Raw genomic sequence first — 27,209 nt, forward strand, 5'->3', positions numbered from 1 at the left:
ATCTCATATTTTTTTTACATAACAATGGCTTTCACATCAAATAAATAGACGCCACTCTTCTAATACAAAGAATATGATTTATATTTGAATTTAGTGTTTGATTAAGTCTTCAACATATTTTTCGCCTACGTTTATGATTATAAGCCTAAATTTAAATTTTTAACATTAAATATATGGTTGGTTTTGAGGTTTTTTATCGTACTTTATTTTTTTCTTAACTTTTAGATCACTAAGAATACGTATATAAAAATTTATTAATAAATTATTTTTTATTTGTAAATATGTTGTTTTGTTTATTCGATGACCACTTTGATGTAGTGTAAAAATCATATCTCATATAGATCTATGTTAGCCATGTTTTTTTTTACTTAGAGAGTTACCGTTTGGCTTTTTTAGGAAAAAAAATGTCAAACGAAGTATTTGCAAATGAAAAATAATTTATGAATAAAATTTTTATACATGTGTTCTTAGTGATCTAAAAGTTAGGACTGAAAAAATAAACTATAATAAAAATCGTAAAATCTACTTTTAACTTAAATGTTAAAATTTCAAATTTTTGCTTACAAGGAAAAAATAGAGTTGTTAATCATTTGCCAAGTTACGTGACAACCATTTAAACCTAAGAGTAAATGCCGAAACAATTTTTAGCAGCAGCGGCAGCTGGTCCGGACGAGGCGACGAACCGTTGTACTCTCACGGTCTCACCGTGTGCATCCACGGTCGCGGACGCCGGACCGGACTGGTTTCCCGGCCCGGCGGCGCGCCCGGCCGTCGTCCCCAATTGCGGCCACCGAGTCCTCGGCACTACCGCTCTTGCTCGCGCAACCCGTCATGCGTCGTGTCGTTGCCCTCGCGTCACGCCCGAATCTACCTGTAGCGACGCCGCTCGACCGCTCTCCGGTGCGACTTGCTAAGTGGTACGTGTCGCGCCACGCCGCGCCGTCGAGAGGACAGGCGTCCGCCCCTCCCGCCATGCATGGCTGCCACCTCGCGTCCTGCTCCTGCACCTTCCCACTGCTATAAAGTAGGGATCCACACCGCGCCAAGATTCTCTCTCCCACACCATGGCGGCTGCACGGCTCGGCCTCCTCCTCCTCCTCGTGGTGGTCGTCGTTGGCGGCGCCCGCGCCGGTGCGTCCGGGTCCGGCGATGGTGGCGTCATCCGGCAGGTGACCGACGGATGGACGTCGGGGCTTCTCCCTGAGGCGCAGTTCGCGGCGTTCGTGCGGCGGCACGGGCGCGAGTACTCCGGCCCGGAGGAGTACGCGCGGCGGCTGCGCGTGTTCGCCGCCAACCTGGCGCGCGCCGCGGCGCACCAGGCGCTCGACCCGACCGCGCGCCACGGCATCACCCCGTTCTCCGACCTCACCCGGGAGGAGTTCGAGGCGCGGTTCACGGGCCTCGCCGCCCGTCACGACGCCCGCCGGATGCCGGCCGCCGCGCCGGCCACGGAGGAGGAGGTGGCCGACCTCCCCGCCAGCTTCGACTGGCGCGACAGGGGCGCCGTCACCGACGTCAAGATGCAGGGCACGTGCGGCTCCTGCTGGGCCTTCAGCACCACCGGCGCCGTCGAGGGCGCCAACTTCCTCGCCACCGGCAAGCTCCTCAACCTCAGCGAGCAGCAGCTCGTCGACTGCGACCACACGGTAACTAAACGCAACATACTTCTCTCCCGCAACCACATCCTTTTCTTCTTCTCTAACTGATCGTCGTCGTCGGCGACTCGGCGTGAAGTGCGACGCGGCGAAGAAGACGGAGTGCGACAGCGGCTGCGGCGGCGGGCTGATGACGAACGCCTACACCTACCTGATGGGCTCCGGCGGGCTGATGGAGCAGAGCGCGTACCCGTACACGGGCGCGCAGGGGGCCTGCCGCTTCGACGCGAACCGGGTCGCCGTCCGCGTGGCCAACTTCACCGTCGTGCAGCCACCAGATGGGGGCGGCAACGACGGCGGCGACGGCCAGATGAGGGCGGCGCTGGTCCGGCGGGGCCCGCTGGCGGTGGGGCTGAACGCGGCGTTCATGCAGACGTACGTGGGCGGGGTGTCGTGCCCGCTGGTGTGCCCGCGGGCGCTGGTGAACCACGGCGTGCTCCTCGTCGGCTACGGCGAGCGCGGGTTCTCGGCGCTGCGGCTCGGGTACAGGCCCTACTGGATCATCAAGAACTCGTGGGGGAAGGCGTGGGGGGAGCAGGGCTACTACCGCCTCTGCCGCGGCCGCAACGTCTGCGGCGTCGACTCCATGGTCTCCGCCGTCGCCGTCGCGCCGCCGTGATCCCATGTGCACCGGCTGTGTCGGATACTACTCCTACCTTGTTTGGTTTAGGCAGCGCCGCGCGTGTGGAAGCCGTGGCAGTAGTGTTTATTATAAGTGTGTGTCGCGGTGGGTTGTTTTAGCCGTCAATCAATGATATGTATGTATAGAATAACACAAGAGTTACAATGTTTGTAGCTAGAAAATCATACTACCGTGTTTGTAGCAGAAAATACAAATCAAATTCAAATATAAATACAATGGTATTATTTAAAATTTGTCGATCTATCATTAGTTCGTGCAAGAAAATAAACACTAGGCATCAGTGTCGGGTCGAAAAAAAACCCGGCACTTATAGCCACCACTGGAGCGCGCCAAAAGGAAGAGACGCGGGAGTGGTGACTATTAAAGGGAACCGATACACATATTTTTGGCTATTAACAATCGACAGAAATGGACAATAATTGCGATCCAAAAGAAAACTCCATATTTGTGTTGGGTATTGGCTCAACCGGCACAAATAAAATATCGCGTATATTGGGCAAACCTATTTTTATTTTCAGGGCGTTTTACTTTTCTGGGTGCTTTCGTGGTACCCAATACTCATCAGACGACGTAGTAGTCTATCCTACAGCACAAACATGAGTTATGTTCATCATGTGACGCATCAATCGGTAGGGTGTTAACGAATCAGATAATGTCCGTTCTAATCCGAATCCACTTAAATTGAGGATGGAATGAAGGTTTGTAAATATCTCGGATATGGAGTCGCATTCTGATATTGAGTATCCGTTCTTATCCGAATCCACTTAAATTGAGGATGGAGTGAGGGTTTGTAAATATCTAGCGGATATGGTTGGATTCTGATATTGAGTTGCGGATTCGGATACGGATATGGTATCGTTAATATTTGGTAGATGCGGATTATCTGATTTTTTACCGGATAATCCGATAGTCATTTTGACGGATAATTCGAAATTTTAGTCCATAAAGCACTCAAATGAAATGTCCATCAATAGCCTAAATATTTGTCATCCAATATTGAATGACAAACGCATGGATTGTATGTACATATCACATCCGGTCGTAATAATCCGTTTTCAACCTGACTCTGCACCATTTCCGACATCCACAACAATCCGTATTCGCATCTGTATCCAAAAAGATCCGCATCTGCTTAAAAATTATGCTTTAGGATATGGTTTGAGCACTATCCATCCGAATCCGATCCGTTAACACCCCTATCCATCGGCCTAAATTAATCAGATTGGACGGTCGAGACTCCCCTCACTCCAGCCTGTCATCGTCATCACACATCTGCTACCCATCCCCGAACCCTAGCCATAGATGTCGCCGTCACACATCTACGGCTCGAACTTGCCGCCGTCTACTTCACCGACTACATGGTCGGCTGCTGTCCTACCATGCCCCGCACCCTCTTCGTCGCCCCCCTACGCCCTCCCATCCCCGCCGGATCGAATGCCTCCATCCCCCATTTGTCGTCTCCTCTACATCATGGGCAGCCGCAACCTGTGCTCAAGGTTAGAGATATTTTTTCTTCATAAATAAGAATATTACTATATATATAATGTGAAATAGCAATAAATGCAAATAAACAATTTTGTAATCAATTTGAAGTTTTCAAACTACAAGTTGTCAATCTAATTCCGCATGTCAATCAGTTCAGCTCTCGAACAATTTGGTTGCACGTTGGCAAATATTTTGGCCGGAGAACGTCACATTTGCATAGTGAAGCAACGTAATAGAGTTATAGATGCATTTTTCCACAGAGTTGTATATGGTGTTTTTTTAACAACCTTGCTAATGATGATAGTTGTCAAGAAACTTGACAATAAGCTATTGAAAAAAGTGAAACTATTACCAACAAGGAGACATGAAGAAAGTTAGGTGTTGATCAAGAAAGTGTCAATTATTTTCTTTCATGCTTAATTCTGAGGGTAATACGCAAAGTGAAGCATACTACGTATGAATATTTTTACCTATGCAGCGAGAACCAAGAACATAATATTCATACTTTTATTGCCAATAACATGTACATATGAGACGAGATTAAACTCCACGTACAAGCAGTATCCAATATAATTGTAAGCATGCATAAAAATACAGCTCTATAGATTGGGATTTGGAACCGTAGAATGTACTTGTACGAAAAAGATAATCCACAATTTGACAAAACCAAATAAATTCTGCTATACGCTAGGTCCACCATAGCCTCTTCCACGACCTGGTCATCCGCTAGTGCCTCTACGTCGGGTGCGTCGCCACCACCTCTTCCACACCATGGCTAGCCACCGCCGTCTCTTTATTTGTTTAAAATTCCTACCTCTATATCTATCTCTGAGGTGTTTGGGTTTTGCAAAACTCCATAGATATGCAGAAGAGAAATGCTATCCCCACTCCGACCAAGACAGAACTTTTACCAAAAGTTTATTGTGATCTTTTTGTTCAAATAACAATTAAGGTGAAGCAGGGTCAGGAACAACGAATCTCTTTATGATAAACAGATCCATTTTGCAAGCTCGTTATTACGGGTAGTTTACGTCAAATTGAACTTGCTCGGTCTGTTCAATTGTGGCCTTATAATGCAATTTCATTCTCTGGCCCAATCGCTGTTTTTGTTTCCGTATTCCTGATTTATCCACTGGGGCAATCCGGCTGGTTCTTTGCGCCGAGTTTTGGCGTCAACGAATCTCTTGACCTAAAAAAAGTGTCCTTTCTCGATACATAACATTGTATAAGTCAACCCAAGTCGCTTCTTCATCTCCGGGAATCCGGTAAGGTACTTTTGGAACACCAATGGGCATATTAGATTAAATTCCGATTTTCTGGGTCTAATGAATAAATGGATAGAGCCTGGCTCCAATTCTGGTAAAATAAAAAGCAACGAGCTTAACTTCTTAATTTTAATTGGAAGGACTCCCTCACCAACTAGCTAATTAGACGCGAGCCCCTCCTTGGGCGGATTTCTCCTTTTGCTCCTCAGCCTACGGGGTATTAGCAACCGTTTCCAGTTGTTGTTCCCCTCCCAAGGGCAGGTTCTTACGCCCATCCCTTTAGCTAATTTTGCTCTTAATACATGATCATTTAAGTCAGGTTTCTTTGTTATTGGGATAGGTGAATTCTTTAAGATCCAGCCCCCAAAGGAACCGGACATGAGAATTTTTCATCATCCGGCTCGAGCAAACTTCTTTTTCGTCTTTTTGATGAGAACACAGTATAACGCAGACGCTCACAACGCACGCACACTCTCCCTCCCTATGAGCAGCTCCGAAGACTAGCTGGCAAATCTAGAGAAATCCCGACGCGCACAAACCCCCTATGAGCAGCTCCGAAGACTAGCTGGCAAATCTAGAGAAATCCCGAGGCGTCCGTGGAAGTCGCTACGGGCGCCTCGTTGTCGACAGGCACGTCATCTCCCACTGAAAGCACAAAGCCGTTAGAATCCTGAAAAATTCGCTCTAACAAGGAGTCGAACCCAGGACCTCAGGTGCTAATAAGGCCTTACGTAACCACTAGGCTACAGCCCATTTCGCTTTTCTTTTTCTTCTCTTGTACAACTGCAAGATTCAACTTCCTTTTTCCCCTAAAAGGAAGAACTGAAACCCTATAATGCAACAATGCAATTAGCTTAGTAATAAGTAATATTGCCTCCTCCCTCAATAGTTCTAGAAAAAAATAAAATTCAGACAACAAAAAGAATCTTAGGACAATTCAGACAACAAAATAAACCTAGGAAAAAGTAAGATCGAAGGTTTTGGCAGCGGCAATGATGTTGCATTAGCAGCTAAAATTAGGAATATTTGATTATTTTATAAGAAATGAGATAAAGAAAAACAGGGACCCTATATCGAGATGAATTAGTTGTTTCTTATAACACTGAAATGGATAACTTTTGGCCTTGTAGAGCATTATGCTGAGCAGTTTATAGGAATGTGCAAACAGGAAGTGTTTTAAAAGAGAAAGTAATGATTTTATTCTAGAGTTTGCATTTAGAGATAGTCAAAACTCTGTCATTGCACCTCCTTTAATTTCTTTAATTTAGAAAAAAGGTCATTTTGCTAAAAACTTATTGTCTAAATTGAAGGTATCCGTAGCCCATTTCATGAATAGTCTATTTAATACTATTTTCATTTTCAACTTAATAGCATGGTAAATCAAAACTTTGTTAGAAGAAGATGAAGAACATGACATGCCTAGATAATCTGTAAGTTGTAGCTATTGGTTGTTCTAGCTTTTTAAATAGTTACCTAGTGAATCAAACTATTCTCTTCATTAGACATATTATGTTTATAGTGTTCAACAATTATTTTGCTCCTTTATATACTATCCATGCTCTTGCAGTAAACTATGAATGATGTTCTGCTAAAATTATTTCTAATAACTTTTGCACTCGACATCTACATAAATCTTGTTTGCATATTACTCTCCGTTAGCTAGGTTTTTATTGCAAGATGATACTTAATTTAATAAAAATGGTTTGATTTAGTAGGATTTGTTGCTAAAAGCAGGTAAATTAGCTTACCTCATCAAACCATCAACTTGTTTCTAACGTTATCAAATTTAGTTGCTTCTTTTTTTTTTGCCTACTCAAGCAATTGGTTCTTTCGTGTAGCCATCTATTTGGACTCAATAATGAAATACTCGGTTGTAGTGTCAAATCAATGCAAATTAATATCAATACTTCTATACTAACAAAGGTATAAAGATTAAACCCTTTTTCTTGACAAATTAGAAAATAGAGCACATAATGTTCAGGAAGACCTGCAAATGTGATCATCACAATGATGCTATTTCTTTGTAAAATTTAAAATCTAGGAACACTTTTTTCATCTAAAGCTAAGTACGGAAGAGCCTAAAAAAATTGTGCTGGCAGGGATTGTCCAGGAATATATAGTAAATGATATATGTATGTTATTTGAGTTCTTCTAAAAAATTGAGCGCATTTATGTATGACACAGTTAAGGTGCTGCGTTTGATTCAAAATTTAGTAAAAGTCAACTCCAAATTCAGAATATGATTTCATTGACTTTTCCCCGACCTGTACTTACTTTACTTTTTTTTATGGTTCGGAACTTAAATTAGAAGTTGATATTAGAAAAGCCTATGAATTATGTGAAACCTATGACTTATGTGAATTATTTTAAATATTAAATTTACTTAATAATTAGAAAAGGTAGAGTTATGAGAAACATGTGGTCATGTTTCTTATATTTGTTATAAATCTGATGATTATAGTATGTTATAAATGAGTGACATTTGTTATAAATCCAATGATTGTAGTACATTATAAATAATTCCGGCATCTCATGACATATATTTTTTAGTGCCAAATAAGACTATAGTTATCATGTTTTTTTTATTGTCACACCTAGTTAATTCTTCTTGTTAGTCGGTGTACTCATGTACTTCTTTACATTTAAAAATAATAACTTAAACACTATTATTTTATAATGTATTATCGAACATATTATGACACAATAGCGTTAGCACGTGTACGTTATTAGTATAGTAGATGTATCCATCACCGTTAATTTTAATGGGTATTTTCTTTATTTGATTAAAACTAGAGAAGGAAATAGTCCAACCTAATATTACTATAATAATGATAATAATAATAATAATAATAATAATAATAATAATAATTTATTTTTAGAATTTATTTGGAGCACAAAATTATTTACAATACAACGTTATGCATGAAACCTCAAGGTCTTACGAACTCATTTTCAACATTGGCCTACAAATCCGATTTTATCTTTTGTTTGATCTCGAGTTTAATTAAACACTAGACATGTATATAATTTCCAAATAATACAACTGTGTTCAGATACGTGCTTGGGCACTTTGTGTTGCGTGCATCTGTGTATATGTTCGGTTATAATTTTCTTATTATTTCAAAAAAACATCACGTGATCTTGTTTCCTTTTTATTTCCTCTTTTTTCCATCTATTGTAATATAGTAAATCTATGTGTGTTCAAATTCCAATCATTCTCTTTCCAGTGTATAAATAAACATAATATCTAACAATTGTCACAAGCTAGCAGACACCAATCGTCTCTAGGAAATCTATGCATGTTTGAAAATCATCAGATTGAGTATTTATCATGAAACATCATACATCGCCTTTGTCACAAGCCGACGGACACTGACCATCTCCTTTGATGATTACAATAAATAATAGCAATGTTCGTGCAACCAATATTGATGATCCTATTATAACTTGAATCGAAGATTCTTTTTTATCACCACCCCTACTGAAGAGAACAGAGGTAAATGCAAATAACACTTGGTTATATTTGATGCAAATAGAATTAATAATTAATAGGTTGATTATTTTTTATAGGTTTTCGGATTGTAAAACCAGATTCTTTTGAAGTTAGAAAGGTTTCTTATGCAATATTTGAGTTGAAAAAATAAGTAACTATGCTACATAAAGAATTGTAACAATTAAAAAACCGACGCTTAGAAAGGATTTGACAACATTGAGCTAATTTCGGAGCTTAAAATGGAACAAACTTCAATACGTGCAACTTTGTTCAAACATCATGTGTTCACTAATAAGATTACAATATATCTGTAATTGCAAAACAGCTCTGAGGACCTAAAGTTAGAATTATCATGAGCAACAAGTATTTTGATTTGCACAAAAAGTCTTTAGTACACCGTGAGACAGACTATGATTTTGTGTACACAACGGGGGACGAATGCGTTCCAGTACAAAATAAATCTTTACACCCTACAAAGCCAATTATTCACATTGATGATGTTGTTTTGACGACGACTAATTTAAACGGTCTCATTAGAGACACTCCTTGCAAAATAGATGACAAATCCATCATGAAAAATGTATGCATTTGTTTTCTTCTATTTTTATCTTTAGAAAATAATGTATTATATTTTCGTAGTTCATCAAGTCATTTATGATGCACTATGGACAAACTAAATCCATTAATTTTTATAAAATCAAAAATACATATGGTTACATAGAGGACCCATATGTTATGATAATGTTAATAAAATATGATTTTTTTTGTGGTCACGATATTACTGATGTGGAGCTAAACAAATATAAAATCGCTAGAAGAAAATACCTCGATTATCACATAGTAAATATATCAGCTACAATTTCTATATTTAGAATCATTATTTTTGAGTTTATAAAATTTAATTAAAATTTTAATCAAATATTTATTCCAATATGTACGTGCACAAAACATTGGACGTAGGGGTTATCAATTGTACCACACCGGAGGTCCTTGCCCTTGATCAATGTATACAGAAGATTCTGGCTTGAATGAAATTAGACTTGCGGTAAGTTTTCTTGAATATTTTAAAGGACGCGAATAAACCAAGTTATTTTTATAAATTTAACTAATTTAACATGACATGCAGATGAGAGAAATGAAAAAAATGTATTGACCATGTAATGACTCAAAATCTATAAACATGGAAAGATTTTGACATTGCAGTTTGGACTATCACAATAAGATACAACTTGTCTAGACAAAAGGACATGTATGATATGTACTGCTATAACTTCTGACTTTCCAAAGTTTCGTCCAATGACTAATCATTTTCTTTTAATTGTTCATACTGAACATCTAGCGGATTGTTTGCAACAAAAATTATTGAGTATTGGAACAAAGATTGTTTTACCAAAAAAATTTACTAGGTAAGTTGTCGACTTAGGGCTGAAAAGATGACACGAATATTGACTTGTACTAATTTAACAAGTACAGTTTCATCGTTCAGTAAGATAGGAAGTTCTTACAAATACACGGAGTTATGAAGTTATTTGTGATCTGAAACAACTAACGTTTTACGTTTGAATGTACACATGGTATGAGTTGCAGTTGTTGCCTTAAAATAAGAGTAATTAGTGTTTACTATTTTTCAGCGTACAACAGCTGCATAGACAATGTGGGGGAAGTAAATGTGTTATTGTTAATGAGGGGCTAGATTTTTTTTAGGAATCGGTATACACTGGCTGTAGGACGTAATCACCCAATTGATTGAGTAGTCAATAGTAAGCAGCTGGCATTTGTCGAGGACAACAAGTGTGTGACAGATTAGGAGAAGAGACTTAAGGCAAGCTAATTACATTCCAGCTAAACATGTCAAAACAAGTGATTGCAGTTTTGCTGGTCAGATAAAGTGATCGTGAACATTCCATAAGAATTCAGCTAGCATTGCATGTCCAACACCTGAAAAGATTAATATGTTTAGTAATCTAATAAAAGAATAGAAATGTTCTGTTAATTCTCGCAAGAAATGTTCTGATAATTTAGATGAAGCTATAGAGTTGGATTGCTAATTTTCACAACCTTGAAAAATAGCATTCTACTGCGGTTTGTATAGTAGCACAAGAATGACACTTAATATCTGCAGTGTCTAGTTACTGCTTCATTTCCTCATCTTACTTTGGCTTTAGGTCGCAGTAGATGATGGGGTCTGGTTTGTACTGGTGGAGATAAGTCATACCCTTGAACATTCAAAGCAGCAGATTGTAACAATACAAGGTATTCAAGGTAGCATACTAAATAGTACTGATGCACATTATGAAATAAAACACTACTATTTTGTGGAATGTAAATAATTAAAATTATATGAAATATAATTAATTTATCATCCTTTTTTGAAATTTAATTCCTCCTCTTTATTAGAACCAGATGGTAGATTTAACTTACAACCTCAAGGGTCATATTTTAGCACCTTCTGACCAAGTTGCCTTCCTTTCCTTGGAATATAGCTTGATAAATCACCCTATATGTAAGGTATACAATGGCTTATTCAGACTGTTGTTGGCCATAAAGCTGTTTTTTTAAGAAGTAAAAGGCAACATGATCTTGTTACATTTGGGAGATATTCATAAATAATCATCATAGGTACGTTATGAGTTATGGTTCCGACGAACTGAACAATGTTGGGGTGTCAGACCTTCTCCGATACAGTCAGCTCATTCCCGAAAGAGTTTCTGTAATCAAGCAAGTGCTAATTTCTTGTCAAGCCAGTTTTCTAAACACTTTGAAATTGGCTTTTGGGATTCGCATCTTACATGGTTTCCTGATCACAATAGCATTCCCTATCAGGTATCTTAACGTGAACCTTCGTTCCATTCCATTTGGCAACTTGGTACACACCTTGTTCAATGCACGTACGCCCATTAGCACATTTAATTTTCTGATTATCTATACAGTATCTTCAGCCTTCTCCTCTGAAACAAAACTAGGACAGAATGTTGTTACCTTGACCACCTCGTCCCCTTTCTTGAACTGGAGATCACTGGGGTTCAATTCGTACTCCGATATATCTCGGGGATTCAACACCATCATCGGTTTCCTCCTGTTTCTCTGAAGAAATGAACAAAGATCATCAAATTAACCATCAATTCTTTAGAACCGATGAACCGAAGGAACTAGGCAATTGTTTAGTTAGTTCATGCAGAAAGCTACCGGGATCTTTGCACCACGAGCTTTGAGAAGATTGTAGACCTCCATGTGACCATAACACTTGGCATCAGCCAAGAGTCCTTCTACATCACATATTGTATTCGCTCTAAATGTGGGCTTTATAAATCCTAACTGGTATAAATGTAGGCTTTATTTGTGCGCGGTATTGACTCCCATTTTAAAGAAACGTAAGCCTATTTTTACTATGTATAAGCCCTAACTGGTATAAATGTGGGCTTTATTTATGCCTGCTATTGACTTCCATCTAAAAGAAAATATTGATTGACTCATTTGTGATGGTATTGGTCTTAATCGGCACAAATGGGATGTAATCCACCCCTCTATGCGCTCTCCCTCTCCATCCACTCCTCTTCCTCTTCTTCTATACGCTGCAAGTGTTGGCCAAGAAGGAGGGCATTGGCCAAGTAGAGCCCTACCGCCACTTACATGGTCCGCTCCACCACACTCTGCTCTACCTATGCGCAACAACTTTCGCCAAGAAGAGGGGTCTTTTGTTTTTCCAGAGAATCTGCTAGTCAAACATTTGTTCAGTCCGCTCGTTGACCAGGCGGTCCCCTCGCTGGACTACAACTTCGACGATGTCACCACCGATGAGGCCGGTCGCCGCTCCTCGATCCCTTCCTAGGCTGCTGGATCCTGTCGGAGGCAATCGGATCCGATGCCAAGAGGTCTCTCTTCCTATTAGCCATTCCAGTGTTACTTCCATTTCTGTTCATATGTCAATGGAGGATAGCAATGTCATATGCCAATTGACTGGAGTGGACAAACAATAACCATAAAACATGGAGTAGCATAATATATTCATTGAGCCGGTAGCTGCCTGTCCACGTGCTTTCGCGCAAAGCAAGCATAGGAACTAGGAAGCAACAGTTCTATGCAGGAGAAGTTCGATCCATTCTGGAGTCCTAGTTTAAATTGTTGAGGCGTAAGAAATTCTATTTTCTAGAACAGTATGAGTAATAAAACTAGATAAAGAAAAACATATTAAAAAAAGTGATGTTTACTGTTTTACAGAATAAGCTGATAGATATGTAATGATCTGTAAATTGTTAGGATCGAGCGCTACACATGGCAAACATACAATTTTTATTTCCCACCGTGGATATTATCTCAAAAGAGAATTAAAAAAAACGTAATTAAATGTACTGTAGGAAGAATGGGCAATTAATTCAGTAATATTGAAACATACCGTTTTATTGATGATTTCGGTCGGCGTACACACTTTGTAAAGTTATCACAATGTTGAGTGAAAGTGAAACCTTCTCAAATAGGGGTATCAATATCCAGCATTTTCGAGGATCTTCAGCAGAAATGAAGGTACTCCCCCAATGATTTTTTTATATGACGTCGTTGACTTTTAGTTTTACGTTTGATCATTTGTTTTATTAAAAAATAATTATTAATTATTTTGTTATAATTTGATTTGTTATTATAGGAATATTAAGTATGACTTATAATTTTGCATATTTGAATAAAATGAACGGTCAAAACGTAGATCCAAAAATCAACAACGTTATATAAAACATGAAGTATTATATAATTATTAATTATTTTGTTATAATATGATTTATTATTATAGTAACTTTAAGTATGACTTATAATTTTGCATATTTGAATAAAATGAACGGTCAAAACGTAGATCCAAAAATCAACAACGTTATATAAAAACATGAAGTATTATATAATTATTAATTATTCTGTATAATTTGATTTATTATTATAGTAACTTTAAGTATGACTTATAATTTTGTATATTTGAATAAAACGGACTGTTAAAACGTAGATTAAAAAACAACAACATTATATAAAAAACATGAAGGGAATATTATATTTCCTCGTATGCCGACCGAAAGCCCCACAATTTCTCCAACAACTGCAATTGTTGCAACAAGTTCCACAAATCCTTCAAAATTCTTCTTTTTGCAAAACAGACCCACCAAAATTTGTAAATTTCACCTCAGCCCAGATTTATGCATTAAGATCCCTAAAATTCTCTAGAACTCCTCAAAGTTCTATAATCTTCTAGAACTTTCTAGAGGCCTCCACAACGTAGGTCACGCCGTTTCCCAATCTCAAAACCAGCGTTAACCAGTGGGATTCATAAAGCTTAGCTAACCATCTCAAAGAAGAGCGTAGAATGGAGAGGAATGGAGAAGCTTGTAAGGTAAATATGGAGCAAAAGTCATGGAGACCCCATTGTTTCATCAAGGAAGATGAACATGACAGCTAGAGGATGAGGATGCCGATGCCTCAAATCTCATCCAAATTTGCGCATAAGTAGAGAGCTCCACTCCACATGCAAGCCCCAACCATCCATCCCACCAGCTCTTCACAGACACACTAGTGCAGATCAAGGAGCAAGAAGAAGCAGAGCACTGTCCGAATCAAGCTCAAGTGAGAGGAGATGCTGCTTAGAGCTCATCTCGACAAGCCTCAAGCAGAACCACCAGGCCGAGTGCTGTGTTGGTGGCGGCTTGTCTTTGCAGGAAGTAGAGGGCAGCTACATTCGTTTGGCCTGCTGCACTTTAGATTTTTTCATAGATTTTTACATGTATATTTTTTTAAGTTACTAAACAATGTATTTTTCAAAAAAAAATTATATATAAAAGTTCACCATATTATATTTCTAAATTGAATTTTTAATTTTGCAATGGTTAATTTCATCTCTTACACTGTAAAATAGCTATTTAAAAAAATCAAATAATCTTTTACCTTTTGTCTTTCATCGACAAAACAATACAACCATAGGCTATTGGACTTCAGCCGTTTTGTTTTCTTCCATACTAGTGTAGCTACAGATTGTAGGCCTAGGTTTGATACCACTTGTTAGATTAAAATCGAGAGACGTTGGTCTATCCGAGCTGCTTCCTCACTTTTACGTTGGTACAACCCTTCCTAAAATTCTCAATACGAGACTATTCCAACACGCCGCGGGAGCTGTCCATGCGATCTCAGCTGGAGGAAGAATACATCTGGCCACCCGCGGCCGTGCGAGCTCACGGCGGTGGCTATGGTGCCCTCGCCGCCGGCTGTGACGCCGGGGAGAAGCAAGCTCGCTCGAGCGTAACGGCCTTCCCTTTTTTTTCTTTTTTTTATTAACTGGGCCCGCCTGGGCTGTATGGGCCGAACTTGGGCTTTATGGGCCCGTTTCCCACTCTATGAGCCGCGAAGCGAAGGGGGTCGGTGGCGTGAGCGAGGAGAAACTGCTCGCTCGCGATGGAGTGCGCGGCGAAGGGGCTAGTGGCGGAGCCGTGCGCCGGCGGCGGCGCCCAGCGGCGGTGCGGCGGCTGCGGGGCCGTCGCCTACTGCTCCCGCGCCCACCAGGTACTGTGCCCTAGCTTCTCCCCCCTCCACCACTGCCGTTCAACTTTTGTTGGAGATTCTAGCGAGGGTTTCCAACGAGTGGGCTACAGGAATGGCGGGGATGGCGCCACTGCAAGGAAGTTCCGGGCGCTTTTGGGATTGGATTCTTGGGAGATCTATTTTCTTCGTTTTAGAGTCGAACTGTTTGGGAAGTGGTGTGCGAGTTGGATGGATCGCGTTTGCTGTTCGGTTCGGTGTCAAAAAAAAAGGGGGGGGGGGGGATTTGCAATGGGCGAGTTCAATACCATATGAATATTATAGGCAAGGGACCTTAGGTCTGGGATGGTTGTGGGGTTTTCATTCTTGGGATGTCCTATATTTTAGTCTTTTGGATTAGAAAATTTGGTTTCGTACCACTGAATTGTGGCCCATTTATCCCACAAATGCACTATATACTATTAGTTATATATAACTTTGAGATTCCTTTGCAGGATATACATTGGAGCGTTCATCAAGAGGAGTGTTCAAGGCTTGCAAGCCATATGAGGCGCAATGATTTGCTCAAACAATTTCCTTTCACATTCTCTGTGGAATCTCCAGCTTCAGTACTTGTCTCGTTGAGCTTCTTTGTTTTTTTTTTTTTTTTTTGTTTGAAGTTGTGCACATCATGCTCTTTCGTTGCTTGTAAGATTTGTCTTCTGTCCATGAATTGCTTCCGGAAATGACTTGGTCCCACCTCAAATGACTTTACATTGTGAACCTTGCTTCGAACCTTTAGGCTTAATGATTATGTAATTATCTTTCACAATTTTTGTTGATACAGAATCATACATTCTCTAAGCCGAGGTGCTTTTTTTTGGAATCACTCAAACTTCACCAAAAAGGATTCTGGAAGTCGGAATGCATATGTGGCCCAGAGATTACTTCTGTCAAGGACTTAAGGTTTGCTTTTCCTAGAAATCCCATGATCCCAGCCAAATGGTGAATTATATATAACATATCAGCTAACTATTGCTTGTATGGGTTCTTGAAACATGGTCATCCTGCTTACTATTTATTATTCTTGTGAAAGATAATCTGTTCCGTTATCACCATGATTATCTTTGGATGATTAGACCCTCTTTTCAATGTTATAGTCATGGAGAGAAGGGAAATCCAAGATCTGTATATATGTTTTGAATATTCTGCACGCAACTGGTTTAAAGAGCCCTTTCTCCATAAATGATTGGGAGTTATGTGGATATTTTAGAGGCCTTAACTACAACTTCATATTCCCTGCTTAAGCCAATTTCCACCCGACCAAGATATTTGCCTTTATATTTAAACTTGAAACCTGGCTGCATATGTCTGCTTGCTTTTATTTCGTCTGAGTTGTACACAGGACACCTTCTTGTTTTCTATATCAACTTCTTTAGCTATCATTTCATCATTGCACCTTCTTGGCTAGATTCTGCTCTTCTTTATCTCATTTGTAATTTTAGTTTTGTGACATTTCTTTTGTGTGTAAATATATAAATGTCTGATCGTGTTCTAAACAAACTTCTTGGCTTAGTGTTTTGTCATAGTTTGCAAATTTTAGTCTCAGCTAATCTCATTTGCAATTTTTCATCTGTCTCTAAATATTATACAGCATATCAGCAGAATGGGATATAGGAAGTTCTCTCTGCCCATGTACAGGTATCTTTCTCCAAGGAGGATATTGACTGTATGCTTGTTCACTGCTCTCAAAATATATCCCTGTTTCTTCCGAACAGAGCCTGAAACTCCTGTGCCCAAATCCTTGTCAACTTGGGAAGATTACTATCAATGGAGGTCGCTTCCTTTACATTCACCTGCTGCTGTTTTACTTCATTGGGTATGCATAGCTCAACTTGCCATAAGAAATATTGTTTTAACAACAGTAGGACTGTCATGTATGGGCGTACGTACACTAGGCGTCATCGGGCACGGGATGTGCCACACGCGGCAGAACGTGCAGCGCGCGCCGAGGAGGAAATCACGGCTAGTGGCTAAGATGGAAAATAGAGATAGCTTTCTATTATTAGTTTCCGAAACTAGAGATAGCTTTCTATTATTATTAGTTCCTTTCTATTATTAGTTCCTAAATTAAAGGAGCATGCTGCTCTGATTAGGTGGGCCGACAGCCATATATATTCGTGGAACCGTATGTTGAGAAATCAATCAAGAAGACTATTCCCAAATCTCTCTCTCTCCGTTAAGCCTGCGTAGAGGGGTTTAACCTCACCAGAGAAGACGGACGGCAGCTACGAGCTACGTAGCCGGGGTCCGGCTAGTCAGGGGTTTAACGCCCTTGACACCGAACTCGTGATATATGGCCGGACCCCGGCTACGTAGCTCGTAGCCGCCGTCCGTCTTCTCCGGTGAGGTTAAACCCCTCTACCACAGGCTTAACAGAGAGAGATTTGGGAATAGTCTTCTTGATTGATTTCTCAACATACGGTTCCACGAATATATATGGCCGTCGGCCCACCTAATCAGAGCGGCATGCTCCTTTAATTTAGGAACTAATAATAGAAAGCTATCTCTAGTTTCCGAAACTAATAATAGAAAGCTATCTCTATTTTCCATCTTAGCCACTAGTCGTGATTTCCTCTGCATGTTCTGCCGCGCGTTGCACATCCCGTGCCCGATGACGCCTAGTGTACGTACGTCGGTCTAATATCATCTAAACAATTTCACAATGAAATAATCCTATTATGAATAAGTAATGGTATAAAAAGGAGAATCTAGAAACAAGATGCAAGATTGGCCTGTCAGTATCAATAACAAAGGGGTAATAATTTTACTCTATATTCTTTGTGCAATGTAGTCCTTAGATTTTGTAACTTGATTTACTTCATAGTTTATCGAGGAAGTTCATATTTTGATAACACATCCAAGAATGGTGTGCTTTATGTATTGGATTTTTTTTATTTTTAAACCTTTTTAAGAAATAATTTTATTACTAAACCTTCAGGGAAAATATTTCCAAAACTGAACCTTTTGACCACGCCAGTGTTGGTGGCGTGGCAAGCCGTTTGGCCAAAGGTTTATGCGGTGGAAATTTTTTCCCCGGAGGTTTAGTAATAAAATTATTTCTTAAAAAGGTTTAAAAAATAAAAAAATTTCTATGTATTGCTACTATATGCTATCTGCTGCTGCAAAAAAGAAAAAAAAAGGAACACTTTCATGACTGTGCTTCTTCTATGTGGTACAGATGTTTCTTAATACATTCAATGCAAGCCAAGGCCAGGTTGGCAACATTAATGTTAATATGTTATGTGGAATACCAATCTCCAGCTCGTTCTGTTATGATCTTAGTGATTTTTTTTAATCTTTTTTACAGTGTTAGGTTCACATAATTGAGAATTTTTATTTTTTAAACCTTTTTAATAAATAATTTTATTACTAAATCTCGAAGGAAAATATTTGGTAGCTTGGCCAAACGGTTTATACGGTGAAAATATTTTCCTTCAAGGTTTAGCAATAAAATTATTTATTAAAAAGATTTAAGAAATTAGAAATTCCACATAATTAGATATCTTTGGAGGACATTGACAAATGACAAAAAACAAAGCAGAGAAAAATCCTCTTGGTCATGTGTTACCCTAGTACACTATATGCTACATTTATAGCTCATGTTTTGTACTCGGTGGGGATTATGAATGCACATTGTGGATTATTGATTAGTATGAAAGTTGCATCATTTTTTTTGTACTAATATCTGCTGATTTCTGTTGACTGGTGTATTTGTCAAATTTTCAATTGCAGCCACTTACTCTATACCATTGTATTCAACTATCTCGCCTCCAAACCTCAAAATATGATGGTCAAGACACTTTGCGTATTCACTATTTAGGTAAAATGTATTACACAGCTATCTTCTCTGTTGAAGTACTTGTATAGATGTAGGAAGACAGTTGTATCCAGGTGGTCTTTGCTGCCATTATTTTGTTTTGGGTGGAACTGATTTTTTAAGTTTTATGGCACTTGAATTCACCATTTTAAGGAAGTAAGTCACTTCTTTCTTTAATATGCCAATTCTCCTGCATATATTCTTAAATAAAAGAGAGAACACTGGGTAACAAGCCAGTTCTTGGCTTTTCTTGTTGCAATGTGTTTGGTTAGGTTTAGATATACATAGTTTTGGCTGGCACAATTATCAGCCATTTACTAGTATGCACTTGACTAGTAAGCACTCTTGCTTGCAGTTCAGGAAGTCAACTTGTCTGTTTATAGTCACTTGTTGTTTAGATGGAATGTTGCTTGTCGAGCTTCCATACTTGGTTATGAAGATTGTTTGAGACATTGACTGTTCTAGGGACTGCCTCATGAGGCGACTTTTTTATGTCTTTGATGTAGAACAAGCAGAAACTAATTTAGCTGTTCTCCTGGGATCTTGTGTTCATATTGTAGTTTGTATTTACTGCTTGGATGCTTAGGAATGAGGAGGCTCATAAGCGCTTAACAAACCTTATTTAATCATGTTATCCTTAGCCATAATAATCTCATCCTTAACCAATGCAAATGTCAGATATCAAGTGAATTGTGTTTGTAAAATCATTCGAACTGATAGCATGTAAAGATTTCAATAAGAAGTAATGAACTACTGATTCTCATGCCTATTTTTCTACTCAAATGGTCTGAAGGTCCTGAGAAAGAGCTGCTTCAGCTTGCGGTGTTTGGGGAACTACGTGCACTGTATCCAGGTGTCCGGCTTTACATTGAACTTGTGGGGCCAGCGGTTCCAAAATCTAGGTTAGGCACAGAAGCTTCTTTTACTTTTTCCTTCGTAATGTTACAGGAGAGACTTTCCAATAGTTTGTGTTTTCTTGTGTTCAAGAGCAATTTGACTGGTTACCTTTTATATCAGATTTTATCTATTTGTGTCTGATTTAAAGAAAGAAAAATCTAGATTGCTCTCTATATTGCTGCCCTACGTTGTGTATTTTGGTCTTATTTTTTCTTTAATATTATGTTCTTGGTTGAATATGATGATCATACATCTTCAGTTCTCCGTCATATTTTATTTAAAAGATCTGGTTGATTTTATGTCCCTACTTGTTGCCTGGTTTTTATATGATGCCCACTGACAGGGATGGTGAGGTTATAAATATTTCCAGTTATGCACATTGTTCTGATGAGAGCTGCTGTTGTAAATCTTCTATTGGCCCCAAAGATTTGATTTGCAGTTCAGTGACATTCAAACTACGAAAAGGGCTCTATCATGAGAGATATAGTGATATTCTGAAGGTTCTCTCCACAATAACTCTTGACTTACTTTAGAATGTCAAGTCCCCATCATGTGAATAGAGTCATGCTTGTTAATTTGAATGGAGTCATGCTTGTTGATTTGAATATAAGCTATAAGCTTCAATAAATTCTGTGAGGTAGGAGGTATTTGCATGTACCTTCTCACAAATCTAACTAACTAGGCTTCTAAAAGTGATTTGATTATGTAATTTATAGCTTGAATTTCTTTGTTTTATGTTCATTACTTTCAACTGTTTTAGGAAGTACTTACTACATACTGAAATATGTAGTTTTCTTCCTACAGTAGCATTTGTGGATATGATGCACTAAATCACAAAGCGAAGTTAGCATTGAGAGTTATAACTGTCCTGTTTTGGGATGTGTATTGTGATCATGAACACTAGCACCTTTGACTCTACTGAACATGTAGTAATGGCTTAGCTAGCCGGCTTACATGGGAGTTGGGAAGTACTGCTTGGATTACTTATTTTCATTTAGGATTGACTTTATACTAAGACTTTCCTTTTTGGTAGGATTCAAAGCCTCATCTCATTATTGCCCCAAATGCTGGTGTAGCTGCATATCCTACTTGGAAGCCAACTATTGTAAGTATATACTTCATAATTAACAACGTCACATTCTAGATACAAATGTAATTCACTATGAAATTCCTTGCAGAATTGCTATCCCGAACTTTGCATCACTGGTGTCATTTCAGCGAGTTTGAATATAAAGCATAAAATGTAACAAGTGTTTGGTCATAAATCATCCCTTTGTCTCAGTTCATGATATTCGAATAAAACATAATGCAATTAATTGCTCATATTTTTCTCCGTAATCCTTGATGTGGCATTAAGAATTCACTACAGTACCATGGCTTTAACTGATAATTATGACTATAACATAATTTACAAATCTGCCTTACTTGTAAGTGGCTTCCATTTATTTTGGAGATCATTACCAATTATGCTCAATTTCATTTCAAGGAGATAATTAATGAAGTGGGAGTTCCTGCTTTTTTTACGGACTTCTGTGAAGAAGCTGCACATTTAGCTTCCTCCTGCATTAACTCTATAACTGGCCAACCCCTCAGAGTCCCAGTATGTGTTCTGCTTTTCTATCATAATTTCTCTCTGATTGTGTTATGTATCAAAATAATACCATTTTCTATCATATCTTCTCTCCAGATTCAGGTGAATCCTTTCAGGCAACCGATTGCAGTGGATAATAGTGCACTATGCCTACCATGTTACTCCAACTGCTTTGTTTTTGGGATGTAGAAATTACCAGTTTGTATCACCATGAAACATTCAGAGATTCAACTCTTCAGAAAATAACACTCTTACTTTTTCAGAGAAGGCTAGGATTCCTGAAATATTTTCATGGACAAAATTGTCATGTTGTTTTCAGTTTTTAGTCTTTCAGAATAGGTGCATTGTTTACTTGTAAGATACACTCATCAACATGCTTGTAAATACAGTTTGTATAATGGTAGATGGTAAACTTGTAGTAACTTGTAAGACACTACATACATAATACCCTAAGATTTCAGAAAGACATGCTAGTACGCAGTAGCAATTGCATGCTGGGCATGGTCGCATGGATCTGAAATATGGACCAGTTATCAACAGAATGAGGTAGATCCAAAGAAGCTTGTTGGTTGTTGCAGACAAACTATTCTGCAATAGTAATTCATATGGTGAGTTTTCTACTTTTCATCTAATTCTGTACTTTTAGTTATCTAAAGGTTCCTATCGCCACATTCCATTTTAAACTTATGTGCTCAAATTTCTTGTGGATAAGTTGTGAACTGACATTGATTCATAAATAGAATGACTAGTGTTAATATTTCTTTCTGTGTGAATCATTTCTTGCTATTCTCTATCTTAACTAACCAAGAGTCCGTGCATTGCAATGGATTTTCTTAATAATTAGCCAAGAGCTTTAAATGTTACTTGAATCAAGATGACAAGAGCCCACATATCAATAGAAATTATAGAGCTGACCCTATCCCATGCTCCTTTCCTATTCAAAGTTCAAACAAATGGGTAGCTGGTTTTGGAGGACATCCACATACTCATGTAATACACTAACCTTATGTAGTACATCTTATGGACCAACATGTCAGTGGTTGTGGTGCCACTACTAGTTTCTTTGAAGTAGTATAGAATATCAGAGATATTCCCAACACTCTTATTGTTTGGACAATAAAAAAAGTACTTTTTTTGGTTTCATCTTGCAAACATTTCTTCTCGTCCACTTAAATCTGCACATATGATGAAGCAGTCATAAATCCAATTACACACACTGCCCCATATCAAAAACTAAAATTGCACACGCCACTGCAGGAAGCAAGGAGTCCAATCACAAAGAATCCTATATTACAAAAGGATCAACTCATTTCTATGTTAGTTCATCATGTTCAGTACTGTTGCGGTGAAAGCTTGCTGAACTCCTGCGTCTGCATTCTGATGTTATGCCCTTTCCTGGCATTTCCATCTGCAATGAGAACATCATCTATCCATGAGACAATATTGTAGGCTAAACTTTCCAGCACCCTTGAGTAGCTTTCAAGTATTGCTTGCCCAATGTCCTGTAGCGAAGTAAAATGGAGATATGGCAACATTAGTGATGATGAACACTCTTCAATGCAAAGGAGATGGTTGAAACAATTTATTATGTATATGTTGCTCTGTTTGTACTGGAAACCAGATATGAGAGTTCCAAATGTTTTGCATTACAGTTTGGTATGTCTTTGCATCTTAAATTGTTGAAGAACCAAAAAGGATATTTTTCTCCTTCTGCTTGGAGATTATCTGTAACTTGTCAATTTCTTATAAATAAGCATTACCTTATTGTACTGAATCTTGCTTGTGTCCAGGGTAGTCTGCGACAAGCCTGGAAACCTCTGCTTCAAGCACAGCAACAGGCCCCTAGCCCTACTTGCAAGAATCAGATTCTTGTCCCCATCAGCATTCAGCTCGGTAACATTCTCCCATTTTGTGACCACATGGGTCATACTTGCTTTTCTCCGCCATACATACATCGAGGCCTCAACACGGTCTGCGATCTCAAGAGCCTCATGTTCTGAGCTCAAGTTGAGGAAGTTGAGGAGGTGGTCTGGTGAGAACTGATCCCCTGAAGACATGTACCGGTATACGGCATCACCTACGCCCACCTTCCCACTCTATTGAGTAGCAGAAATGTTTGTATCAGAGGGGGATTATGCTTTTTGAAGGTCCACACAGAGAGTCAATCTCAGTGAATCAGATCAAACAGTTGTTTTACCTTCGGTAGCATTTCTATGTATGACAGTGGGACCTGCATTTCAGAGAGGATACCGCTGTTGATCTCCATGGCCATCTTGTGGATTTGGCTTGCTTGGTCCCTCTTTTGTTGCAGCTCGCGGTGCATCCGGTCAGACAGGCCTGTCTCTGGGACACACGGTTCAGGAAGCCACCACTTGTCCTCGTTGCGCTGAAACGACTTCGTGCTGTCACTGAAGGACTGCTTCCTCTGATCTATATACCAGAAATCTGTTTTCTCAAAGCTCTCCAATATATCCTGCAAAATAGTTGTGCAATTATTAGTCATACACTGTACTACAAAAGTTGTTTGATAGGGTCCTTACAGAATTCTGTGAATCAACTTACTAGGAGCATAGTTTCCAGTTTTTCAAGTGCTGGAAGGTTCATTAGAATGTCTGATCTTGGTGAGGTTGCCATCACCTGTAGAAAACAGAAATTTGTACCTAAGCAGACATGCCATGAAGATGAAACTTAACATGCCATGAAGATGAAACTTATCAAAGTGTGAGATATGATATTCATAGAATGGAGTTACATCATGAGTGCTTCCATCAGGCATGGCCTGGACTTTTGGTGAGAATTCAACAATGTATTCGCAGATGGAGAGGAGGCAATCCATCTCCCTGTTCCACACCGCCTTCTTCTCAGGAGACAGTGGCTGCAATCTGTGGCAGGTCCCAAACACAGTTGCTGCAGCCAAGAACATGCAGATAAAGCAACACACTCTGGCCTGCATCCAGACTGCCTGAACAGAAGATTTATCTGTAATTTTCAGAATTACCATATAGATTGGTGATGGCGTTGGAGATGGCCACAGCAGTGCAGACACCCTTTCCACTACCAGACATGTCCTCTCCAAGAAGCAGCTTGGTGTACTTCTCCTTCATCAGCTCCATCTCTGATCAACATCAACCATGAGAAACAACACTGCAGGACACACACCAGCACAAGTAAAAGCAGACTGGTATTCCCCTACCTTCGTCCTCCAGGGACTTCTCATTCACAACTTGTTGCAGCTTCTTCATGCTCAGCTTGCTCGCCGTCGGCGAGAGGTGTGGTTGCACTGCTGCCACCGTGGACGTTGTGTGGCTCATGCTTCTCCCTCGTGGTGGGGCCGGTGGTGGGGCCGACGATGCGTGGCGCTCCTGCTCCTCGCCACCGCCATTGTCGGTGAACGATGATACACGGAACAGTGGGCGCGCGTAGTCGCGATCGTATCGGTGATTGTGGAAGCCTGGGAAGCCTGAACCTCCACTCATGGCTCCTGTTCTTGGTTCCTTCTTCTAGAGCTGCAAGAAAGCTGGTGAATGGCACACGAATGGTGGCATGCCAAGAAGATGAGAGCATAGGTACCTGGTGGTGTTATTGACTTCTTGTCCCTCTGGTGATCATGGCTGTCACTTCCAAGCGTATGGAACAATAATAAAGGCATAGGCCATCTTTCCTTGACATGGGCTGTTGCAATCAATATGGTTTGCTACTGATGAGGCATGTGGGCAATTTGCCCCCACACTATAGGACAATCAGGTTGGATTGGTGGATGCAGAGAGGGTCGTTGCAAGTTTGGTGACTGTGTTAACTGTCAGGAAGGTACGAATTTTTGGCTCTTGCGCTGTCAGATTCTAAGTATTCTACCCATAGTTTTACCCAGATCTTTCGGTGGTCATCTATTTTTTCAATGTAAGTAATTGCCCCTGAGGTTGTCTGGTAGATATGGAATGTATTTATTGCCTTTATTTATTTTGAAATTCATTGCTATGACCACTGTTTTTCACCTAAAGTAAATATACAATGAGTATGCATGTAATTACTTCAGAAGCAACAGGGAAGACACATGAATGGCTGGGAGTTACTAAAAATGAATGGTAGAGGACAACATCATGATCAATTACTATAGGACGTACATATAGCTCAAATTCTTTGACTTCATCATTTTAATTTTTCTTTTGCATAAATGACACTCTTTACTCTTTTCCAGCTCATGGAGGCTTGTCAGCATGCGAGCCATTCATCTCCCCAAGCTGCACATATGGTGATGTTTTTCCACATTTCATCTGCCCATAGGCCATATTGCTAAACAGAGGTGTTACTATCCAGGCTGTAACCAGGGTTCACAGACAAGCAGAACCAGCACCGGCCGGTTTACCAATTACCAGTCCCAACTGGTTATCCCAAAAAGAAATGTTTCAGGGCATCTGAACTCAAAAACCAGGTATCCAAAATTCTTACCCAAAAAACCAAACTGATTTGTGTGTGAAATTGGCTGGAAACTAACCGCTTGGTGTCTCTGAACCAGCATTGATATAAATATCAATTCAGACTGTAGATCATATAAATATCATCCTGTGGCTAAACAATCTTCCCAAATACGTTCAGGGACCATATCCATTGATTCAGACTTCTAAGCAAAGCCACATCTATCTGTGAAACGTAGTGCTTGCCATGATCGTCTATCATGGCACTTTTTTTAAATGATCAACGGGCAACACAATGGTTGTCACGTAAGGCATACAAGAACATCACAATCCCTGGATCCCCAAGCATAAAATAGGGAAGGAGTGGATGACCTGTATGAAGCTACTAAAATTATATTTCTCATTTCTACACCTAAAAAGCATGGAGAGAACACGGTCATTTGCTCCTCACAAGCACAATCTTCTACCCGTACAATCTCAGGAGGTACATAAGAATTACTACCTCCGTTTTAATGCTGTAAGATTTTCTAGCCTGGTCTAAATTCATTAATTGAGAAATGTATATAATTTATATATATGTTTAGATTCATTAGCATTCATATAAATATAGGTAAGACTAAACATTGTAAAACAGAGAGGGTATTTTTGTAAAGAGATTTTGGCTACCAGGTCAATTCGTCTTGTAGTGTTAATCAGGAGTTATGATATAAAAGTACGATGAAATATTGAATCCCTAAGGGAGTAATGATTGAGATAATGGTAACAAACAGAAAATAACAAAATGCAATGACCGCACCAATATGCCTAGTTCCGATGCTGAATTCAACTGATTGATTATGTTGGGCTTCATGTATAGTTATATAAACGTCGCAATCATTCAACCATAATTACAGTTAGTTTTACCTGAAGCCTTGTGCATTCACTTGTTTCGGACTTGTCCAAGCATCACCACAGTTCCAAACTCGGTTCATAATACTATGTACCAAGATATTTAACACTTGAACTTTACAAATTACATCAGCATCCCACCAGTTTCCAAATTGCACCAACAAGACCTACAAAATCTTTACCATTAATTTAGTTTATTTAATTAAACTATATCCAATCCTAAATCAGCCGTGGGCGACTGGTGTCATCCGTATTATCTAAAAGGGAGGACACTGCACCTAAAGATACGTAAATATGACAGGAGCAAAAATAGGAACGCACTGCACGATATTAAAACATACCACCTCCGTCCCTAAGTAGTTGATTTTTTTATACACGTTTGACCATTCGTCTTGTTCAAAAAAATTTATATATTTATTAATTATTTTTATATTATTTTATTTATTATTAAATATACTTTTATGTATATATATCTTTACATATTTTGAACTTTTTTTAATAAGACGAATGGTCAAAC

At 39.4% G+C, this 27,209-nt stretch overlaps 3 protein-coding genes across 5 annotated transcripts; 2 read left to right on the plus strand and 1 right to left on the minus strand.

Annotated features, from left to right (window-relative positions):
- The first annotated feature begins 1,057 nt into the window (after window positions 1–1,057).
- On the plus strand, window positions 1,058–2,431 carry LOC102717914 (probable cysteine protease RD19D). The gene is made up of 2 exons (XM_006658494.3): window positions 1,058–1,646; window positions 1,735–2,431. The coding sequence occupies exons 1-2, from the start codon at window positions 1,065–1,067 to the stop codon at window positions 2,272–2,274; spliced, it is 1,122 nt and encodes a 373-aa protein (XP_006658557.2). The 5' UTR covers window positions 1,058–1,064; the 3' UTR covers window positions 2,275–2,431.
- A 12,508-nt stretch (window positions 2,432–14,939) lies between these two features.
- On the plus strand, window positions 14,940–25,950 carry LOC102718195 (zinc finger MYND domain-containing protein 15). Of its 3 annotated transcripts, XM_040525689.1 has the most exons (14): window positions 14,940–15,069; window positions 15,540–15,653; window positions 15,872–15,990; window positions 16,679–16,725; window positions 16,803–16,903; window positions 18,820–18,907; window positions 19,698–19,806; window positions 20,145–20,301; window positions 20,835–20,906; window positions 21,288–21,401; window positions 21,489–22,000; window positions 23,183–25,199; window positions 25,588–25,641; window positions 25,707–25,950. In XM_040525689.1, the coding sequence occupies exons 1-11, from the start codon at window positions 14,962–14,964 to the stop codon at window positions 21,579–21,581; spliced, it is 1,122 nt and encodes a 373-aa protein (XP_040381623.1). In that variant the 5' UTR covers window positions 14,940–14,961; the 3' UTR covers window positions 21,582–22,000; window positions 23,183–25,199; window positions 25,588–25,641; window positions 25,707–25,950. The 3 variants fall into 3 exon arrangements, with proteins under 3 accessions (XP_040381623.1, XP_015694633.2, XP_040381624.1); XM_015839147.2 differs by having other exon boundaries at window positions 25,588–25,950; XM_040525690.1 differs by having other exon boundaries at window positions 23,188–25,199; window positions 25,588–25,950.
- LOC102708727 (rop guanine nucleotide exchange factor 3-like) lies at window positions 22,604–24,888 on the minus strand. Its single transcript, XM_040525688.1, has 7 exons — window positions 24,586–24,888; window positions 24,391–24,507; window positions 24,145–24,299; window positions 23,955–24,029; window positions 23,590–23,865; window positions 23,153–23,488; window positions 22,604–22,894 (listed from the first exon to the last, which is right to left on the minus strand). Exons 1-7 carry the CDS (start codon window positions 24,866–24,868, stop codon window positions 22,724–22,726), a joined length of 1,413 nt encoding a protein of 470 aa, XP_040381622.1. The 5' UTR covers window positions 24,869–24,888; the 3' UTR covers window positions 22,604–22,723.
- Window positions 25,951–27,209: the final 1,259 nt, after the last annotated feature.

Source organism: Oryza brachyantha, chromosome 7 (assembly GCF_000231095.2).
Source record: "Oryza brachyantha chromosome 7, ObraRS2, whole genome shotgun sequence".
In the NCBI taxonomy this organism is placed as follows: Eukaryota; Viridiplantae; Streptophyta; class Magnoliopsida; order Poales; family Poaceae; genus Oryza; species Oryza brachyantha.